General features: G+C 37.3%; 1 protein-coding gene across 2 annotated transcripts in view; it reads left to right on the plus strand.

Moving 5' to 3' along the window:
• Window positions 1-7,707, plus strand: part of MAN1A1 (mannosidase alpha class 1A member 1) — a 165,734-nt gene extending 158,027 nt beyond the window's left edge. For both annotated transcript variants that reach the window (XM_080807233.1, XM_080807234.1), the window contains exons 12-13: window positions 4,380-4,495; window positions 4,877-7,707. In XM_080807233.1, coding sequence (XP_080663359.1) covers window positions 4,380-4,495; window positions 4,877-5,003 — 243 coding nt within the window. In that variant the 3' untranslated portion in view covers window positions 5,004-7,707. The remainder of the gene's footprint in view (window positions 1-4,379; window positions 4,496-4,876) is intronic.
• The last annotated feature ends 1,105 nt before the right edge of the window (window positions 7,708-8,812 follow it).

Genomic DNA, 8,812 nt, shown 5'->3' on the forward strand with positions numbered 1-8,812 from the left:
GAACTGAAGTGAGCGGAAAACGGTTGGGCATTGTCCATCCCACAGAACAATTCTTTCCCTATAATTGAAAGAAGGAGGGGTGCCTGGGTGGCTCAGTGGGTTAAGCCTCTGCCTTCGGCTCAGGTCATGATCTCAGAGTCCTGGAATCGAGTCCCTCATCGGGCTCTCTGCTCAGCAGGGAGCCTGCTTCCTCCTCTCTCTGCCTGCCTCTGCCTACTTGTGATCGCTCTCTCTCTCTTTCTGTAAAATAAATAAATAAAATCTTAAGAAAGGAAAGAAACAAACAAACAAACAAAGAGCTTATAGAAATTTCTGTTGGGAGAGAGGAGTATCAGTTTACCATGCGTGGTCTTCTCATTAGCGTATCACCGAAGAACTTCAAGGGAAGAAAACAAGAAAAAGTTTTGTTGTTAAAATCTTTTTTGGCAAATGTCTGAAAGTGGGATTTAATTATGTTCCATAACAACAAACATCCATTTCTTCTAAATCCTGGGGTTTTTTTTTTACTTTTTTATAAATAATCTTTGGCCTATCCAATGAATCTGGTATTTGACTTTTTAATCAAAAAGAACTTCTATCAAAAAAGGAAGGAAGGAAAAAATAATAGGACCTGGAAGTTCATTTCTGCAGGCTTCCCCCTGCTTGGTTTGTTGTCTGCAACAGAGAATATAATCAAAGCAGCTTTTAAGTTGATCTTATTTTCCCAGTGACTTTTTAAAAGTACCAAATCATGAGATATTTTCTTTATTCATGTAGCCTGCAAGTTGTTAGGTTGTTATGTAAATTTTCATTCCCACACTGCCCAACCCGTCTCTTTTCCAAATATTCTTTATAGTCAGAAAAGTTCAGGAATGTAGGATTACTTCTCTCTAGACAGTTAAGAAGTGGAGTCATCCCTTTTCTTCCATTCCATACCAAAGAAAAGAAAAACATTTTTTAGAAATAGGTATCAGCCACATTTTTTTTCACCACTTTCCATTTTCTCCTTTGATATCTGTCACCAGTATCACTAATTAGTACTCCACCTTCACTGTTTACAAAATAAGATACTCTGGGTATCTTATCTAGTAGCAGCTGTTTTTGGTCCAGTACACTTTCTCAGTTATTGGGGGTTTTTTTTTGTTTTTTTTTCTTTTATTTGACAGAGAGGCAGGCAGGCAGAGAGAGAGAGAGAGGAGGAAGTAGGCTGAGCAGAGAGTTTGATGCGGAGCTTGATCCCAGGACCCTGGGATTATGACCTGAGCCGAAGGAAGAGGCTTTAACCACTGAGCCACCCAGGTGCCCCTTTATTGGGTTTTAATCCCAGTTGTTATTAACAGTCTCTCTAGATCAGGGTTCAGCAAACTTCTGTAAGAGCCAGAGGGAAGTGGGCCTGGGGATCATATGCAACTATAGGCATACCTCATTTTACCGTGTTTTGCTTTATTGTGCTGTGCACATACTGTTTTGTTGTTGTTGTTCTTTTTTTACAAACTGAAAGTTTGTGACAACCCCGTGTCAAACAAGTCTAGTCGGTGCCATTTTTCCAACAGCGTTTGCTTGCTTCATATCTCTGTGTCACATTTTGGTAATTCTCACAATATTTAAAACTTTTTCATTACTACTATATTTGTTATGGTGGTGTGTGATCATTGATATTTGATGTTATGGTAATTGTTATGGTGGGCCAAAAAACTGCACCCTGGTAAGACAGAGAACTTGATCGAGAAATGTTGTGTTCTGATGGCCCTATGACTAGCCATTCCCTCATTTCTCTTCCTCTCCTGGAGCCTTTCTATTTCCTGAAATACAGCAATACTGGCATTAGGCCAGTTACTAGCCCCACAGTGGCCTCTAAGTGTTCAGGTGAAAGGAAGAGTCACACATCTTTCAATTTAAATCAAAAGCTAGAAATGATTAAGTTTAGGGAGGAAAGCATGTCAAAAGCCAATAAAGGCCAAAAAGCTAGGCCTCTTGTGCCAAAAAGCCACATTGTAAGTGCAAAGGAGAAGTTCTTGAAGGAAATTAAAAGTGCTGCCTCAGTGAACACAGGAATGATAAGAAAGCAGTATGCTGATAGGGGGAATGATCAGTGGTCTGAATAGAAAATCAAACCAGCCACAACATTCCCTTAAGCCACAGCGTAATCCAGAGCACATCCCTGACTCTGGTCAATTTTGTGAAGGCAGAGAGAGGCAGGAACAAAAAGATGTTGGTTCGTGAAGAGATGTTTAAGGAAAGAAGCCATCTCCATAACATCAAAGGTCAAGGTGAAGGAGCAAGTGCTGACATAGAAGCTGTAGCAAGTTCACCAGAAGATCTAGAGAAGATCGTTAATGAAATAGCTACACTACACAACAGTATAGATGAAATGACCTTCTACTGGAAGAAGATGCCATCTAGGACTTTCATAACTGGAGAGAAGTCTATGCCTGGCTTCAAAGGTTCAAAAGACAGACTGACTCACTTGTTAGGGGTTAATGCAGCTGGTGACTTGAAGTTGAAGGCAGTGCTCATTTATCATTTCAAAAATCCTAGGGGTTCTAAGAATTATGCTAAATCTCCTCTGCCTGTGCTCTATAAATGGGACAACAAAGCCTGGGTAACAGCTCGCGTGTTGACGGTATGGTTTCCTGAATATTTTAAGCCTGCTGTTGAGACCTACTGCTCAGAAAAAAAAATTCTTTTCAAAATATGACTGCTCATTGACAGTGTACCCTGTCACCCAAGAGCTCTGATGGAGATGAACAAAGAGATGAATGTTTTCATGCCTGCTAATAGAGCATCCATGCTGCAGCCCACAGGTCAAGGAGCATTTTGACTTTAAGCATTTAGAAAATACATTTTATAAGGCCACAGCTGCCACACATAGTGATTCCTCTGATGGATCTGGGCAAAGTCCATTAAAAACCTTGTGGTAAGAATTCACCATTCTAGAGGCCATCAAGAACATTCATCATTTATAGAAGAGGTCAAAATATCAACATTAACAGGGCTTTGAAAGAAGCTGATACCTACCCTCACAGATGACTTTGAGGAGTTCAAGACTTCAGAGGAGGAAGTAACTGCAGATGTGGTGGAAATAACTAGAGAACTAAAATTAAAAGATGTGACTGAATTGCCAAATCTCATGATAAAACTTAAAACAGATGGTGAATTGCTTTTTCTAAATGAGCAAAGAATGGTTTCTTGAGATGGACTCTACTCCTTGTGAAGATGCTATGAAGATTGTTGAAATGACCACCAAGAATTTGAGTATTGCATAAACTTAGTTGAGAGAGCAGCCGCAAGTTTGAGAGGATTGACTCCAATTTTGAAAGAGGTGCTACCATGGGTAAAGTGCCACCAAACAGCATTGTGTGCTGCAGAGAAATCATTTGTTAAAGAAACTGTCAACTGTTGTGGCAGACTTCATTGCTGTCTTAGGTTAAGAATTTGCCATAGCTACCCTAACTTTCAGCAACCACCCCCTGATCACTCAGCAACCATCAGTATCAAAGAAACACCCTCCACCAACAAAAGGAGTACAACCCACTGAACAGTCAGATGATGCTTAGCATTTTTTAGCCACAGAGTATTTTTTAATTAAGGCATGTACATCGTTTTTCAAACATAATGCTACCGCACACTTAATAGACTCCAGTACAGTGCAAACATAACTTTCATATGCATTGAGAAACCAAAATATTCACTTGCCTCACTTTATCACGATATTCACTTATTGTAGTGGACTGGAACCAAAACCACAATGTCCCCAAGGTTTGCCTGTGGTCAACTCTGCCATTGTAGTGAAACAGGAGCCACAGACAATATGTAAACAAATGAGCATGGCCATGGTTCAGTTAACACTTTATTTACAAAATGAACAGCAGATTGGTTTTAGCCTGTCATCCCTAGTTTGATAAACCCTGCTCTAGACCTCAGGAGGAAATGATTTAAAAAAAAATCACTGAAAAATTATTTCATAATTAAATGTAGAAGTGTTTCTAATTAGATGAGATATATTGTCTGTATAGTCTTTAACTTTCCGTCCTTTATTTTATTTAAAGATTTTATTTATTTATTTGAGAGAGAGGTGGGAGAGCACAGAGGGAGAAACAGCTTCCCTGCTGAGCAGGGAGCCCAATGTGGGACTCGATCCCAGGACCCTGGGATCATGACCTGAGGCAAAGGAGACACAACCAACTGAGCCACCCAGGCAGCCTAACTTTTCATACTTTATATGCATTTGCATTTTGTGGTGGTTTTTTTTTTTTTAATTTTTGCCTAAAACTCTTCTACATGTATCATTCAACTTGAATCCTTTTTTTTATTTCAATTTGGCAATTTCATGATAAAAATTGGTGACAAGAAATTTATTGAAGTGTGGGTTTTTTTCCCCCCTCTTCCTTGTAATGTAGGCCCTGGAAAATCACTGCCGAGTGAACGGAGGCTATTCAGGCCTAAGGGATGTTTACCACAGACACGAGAGTTACGATGACGTGCAGCAGAGTTTCTTCCTGGCAGAGACACTAAAGTAAGTAAAACAGCTTCCAAAAGTATGTGGCTGGGGTACCCGGTCAGATCTTTGCAGTTGCCTTTATCATGAGCACATTCAAATAATAGCAAGTCTGACTGCTTCCAAAGGTCTCTTTCCACGTGTGGCAGTGACTGCACCTGTGTTTCCAGTCATTGTATGTCTGATGCCTGGGGACGGCTCAGTCGGTTTTCCTACACTAACACCCGAGCACAGGGCAGCTTCTTCATTCCACAGTAGTGACTGTATCGCCTCAGGGTTTTGCAATATTTGACGGCTGTCTGTGATTCTCCATAAGATGAGTGGAGACATGGCTGTGTCTTTATGCTGTCACTGCCTGACAGTCTCTTGGGCCTCATATACTCATGTTTCTCTCTCCAGATATTTGTACTTAATATTTTCGGATGATGATCTCCTTCCGCTGGAACACTGGATCTTCAATACCGAGGCACATCTTCTCCCTATACTCTGTACGAATAAAAAGGAAGTCGAAGTCAATGAAAAATAAAAAGACATTTTATATTTTACTCTGCTCCATTCCCTTCACTGCATACCTTAATAATTCCTTTTCTGGTATTCAGGCACATGATTAATTTTTATCAATAGGTCTGTGATTATTCTGAGTTCTAAAATTGTTTTGCAGTCTTTTATGTTTATTATCATAGGCATAGATGGACCTAAATTCCTCATCATAGCCTTTATTATTCAGTGAGTGGATCACAGGTTTTTACTTTTTCTTAAGTAATCTCTGGAGTTCATGAAGGTACATCATTTTTATTACACTGAATAGAATGGTATACCAGTGACCTCTTAATTACAATTTCGATTTGACTGCAAAACTTTTTCCTCCTCTATGAGGAGATGACGTCTGCTTTAAGCTGTAATGTTTTGCCATGTTGCAAAAAGCCATAATAATAAATTAAATATTAAAAAAGCTTTTTCCTTTTCAATTTTATGTTAATCTGGTTTGTCTATCCACCAGAGACAGATCTTATAACTGTGACAGACAGCCTCTTTATGCGGGTCTATCATTATTTGATAGAATGTCTTCTAAAATACTTCACTCACATTGTAATTCAAATTAGAATGTCATCCCAAAGGATCATCTCATGTTGACCTCATTTCATTGGAACCACAGTGTATTTTTGTTGGTTAATTATATTAGTGTTTCCTAATTTGTGAATTAGTTCTCAAATTTTACTTTACATGCCCTGTGTCATTTCTGGATCATGTCCTGGTTAATTTCTTCCATCCCCTACCACACAATTGGAGCTTTCAAGTTTTGCAGAGCTCTACTATTACTGAATTATATTTTTTGAAAGAAAACAATATAACTTTTAATGTGTTAGCTTTTGCTTTTAACTGAGCATATGAAGAAATTGAGTCTCTCTAAAGAAAGGGTGAGTATTTAACATGGTTTTTAGTTTATATTTTGTCTTTAGGTTTCTTTCTTGTTCTCAAAAAAAGCATTACCTTTGGTTCAGATTTTTTTTTCAGATTTGAAAAGGGCCCTTTCTCAAATGTGATAAATTATTTCAGTTTGTGAAAGCAGAACTTAACTCTGAAAGAAGATTTGCTAATGTGCCTATTCATGGTCAATTGAAGAAAAGCTAATAAACTTTTAGGCTAAATAAGAATATAGTACATTTTGTCTGGTCAAGTTCAATTCAGAGATCCCATCTTAAAAGCAATATATAGGAATAGACATTCCTAACCCCCCACAGTCATATAGCCAATCAAAATAATTACATGATTCTTCATTAAGAATAAGCATTACTTTGAGATATGAGTGGCTTTCCCAAGAATACATTTGGTGGCACCTTGTCCTTTCTCATTGTATTAGTTCATATTCCATATATATACACATATATATGTATTCCATATATATAGAGATATATATGGAATAATATATATACATATGGAATATTCCTAGAAAGGGCTAATGTGATGATTCATATACTAAGGAACAGAGACTTTGAGCACCTGCATTTTCAACCTAGAGTGGCCAGATAGCTCAGTGCAGCCCTGTGAATTAGGCTGAAGCATATGAAATCGCTGTACTTGTAGTTGAGATATAGTCCCATATCAGCAATTTCATATGCTTCAACATAATGTTTTTTAATTATTTTCTTAGATCTCATTAGACTCAATTGTTTTTAGCTGTTTCAGCTTTGAAAGTGTTTCAAAAGATTTTTTTGTCTGAAAGGACCACCTGTGTGACCTGCTCTTTTTTCACTACTGTACATTGGTTTATGTCAAAGAATAAATGAATAAAATTAGTAAATGAAAAAGATCATTTAGTGCATCATTATTGCCCACATTAATGAGTTCCTATGACCCAGAATAACTCCTTCCACTCATATCTTCAGCTCACCTTATGATATGAATGGATAGTTGAGAGTCCTTTTTTCCCCAGGACTTAAAAGCAATGTGTGAGATTGTTGCAAAAATTGGATCATATGTATTTAAATGACAATTTTCACATGAATGTCCTTGGACTAGCAATTTAAATTACTTTATTTTCTTTGATGTTCAATTTGATTTGAAAGAGCACAAAGCTGATACGTATTTCTGTAGCAGATAGGATATTAAAATCAGGTCATATGTACGCACTGCACTATAATGTAACTTTTGTATCCTGATATAAATAGGCAAGATGATTGTACTACATTTTGCTCTGCCGGTGGCAAGAACAAAGATTTTCAATTCCAAAACATGGATTTTTTAACCTAGGTCCCAAAACACCAAAAATGTAAATGAGATTGTTATGGTGATGTAATTTAATTAGTTATATTTTCTGTTAATTATTTTAAACAACTGAAGTCCTTAGGTAGGCAATGTCTTTCATTCATTTTCAGCAAAACTGTGCAGTTAAGTTTACATATGTATTCACATCCTGAAAGGAAGATAATTAAAATAGCACTTAAGTTTGTGTTTCTGCGTATGTTTTTGGTATTCTGTGCACAATTAATATTACACATATAAATTGTATGAAATTTATAGAACTCAATGATGTTTGTCATGACTCCTTCATGTAGTACCCATTCTTTTCATTGATTGTTTTTAATTTGTACATAAGCATATTCTGTCATTTCTGACTTTATATAAATCTCTAATGTTATGGGAAACATAATAGATTGACACATAATTTTTAAAAACTATATTTGTAAAATTTCTCTATTGTGAATAAAGCCTTTTAATATATCTCCTCATTTGTTATGTTTTTCTCCTTTCAAGTAAGCTTATGTATATGTGGGGGGAATACATACAATTGCAAATTGAAATAATAGTGATTATTATTAATCCTAATAGTGAATCCATATCACATCCAGAGAATCTTGACAAAGAAACTTTTCTTATTAAAAACTTTAAATTGCAAAAAATTTTGCAGATGCATTTTTTATTAATCCAGTATCTTATGAAGACTGCCACACAGGGGTACTTGGGTGGCTCTGTTGGTTAAGTGCCCTACTCTTGGTTTTGGCTCAGGTCATGATCTCAGAGTCCTGGAATCAAGACTTGGGTCTGGCTCCAGGCTGAATGGACAGTCTGCTGGAGACTCTCTCTCTCCCTCTCCTTCTGCCTCTCCACCCTACTCTCTCTCAAATAAATAAATAAATTTGTAAAAAAAAAAAAAAAATCCCAATACATGTTCAACACCAGGACATGTACGGTAGAGGTGGGGAGCTGATGGCAGAAATAGCATAAACTATGATCCATGTTCTTAAGTTTACAGTCCAGTCAAGGAGATCAGACTCAGTCAACCACCAAAACAAAGTGTTTAGTTACCAGTTGAATTCTGCTATAGAAGTCCAGGAGAGCAGGCGGTTAGTAGGATTCTGGTATTCAAAGGAGCTTAGAAAAGAAAGAAAGCTTCAGCTATGTGACAGCCTCCAATATTCTTGAAAAAGCCTAGGTTTTTCAAATTCATGTTGGGATTTTTTAGAGTGTTTCAGACCTTCCGGTTGCTGTTCTCTCTGCCTAGAAATCTTTCCCCAATGTTTTTTTGTTTGTTTGTTTTTAGTTTTTTTAAATTGAAGTATAGTTAACAAAATATGACATTAGTTTCAGGTGTATAACATAGTGGTTGGATAAGTCTGTACATCATGCTGTGCTCACCACAACTGTAGCCCCCATCCATCACCATATAACATTATTATAGTACCACTGACTGACTATATTCCCAAGGCTGTACCTTTCATTCCCCTCCTTTTCCCCCATCCCTCTACCTCCTCCACCGGGCAACCGCCTGTTTGTTCTGTGTTTCTTGGTCTGTTCCTGCTCTGTTTCTTTTTTCATTTGTTTTATTTTTTGGAT

This window comes from Martes martes, assembly GCF_963455335.1.
Source record: "Martes martes genome assembly, chromosome: 6".
In the NCBI taxonomy this organism is placed as follows: domain Eukaryota; kingdom Metazoa; phylum Chordata; class Mammalia; order Carnivora; family Mustelidae; genus Martes; species Martes martes.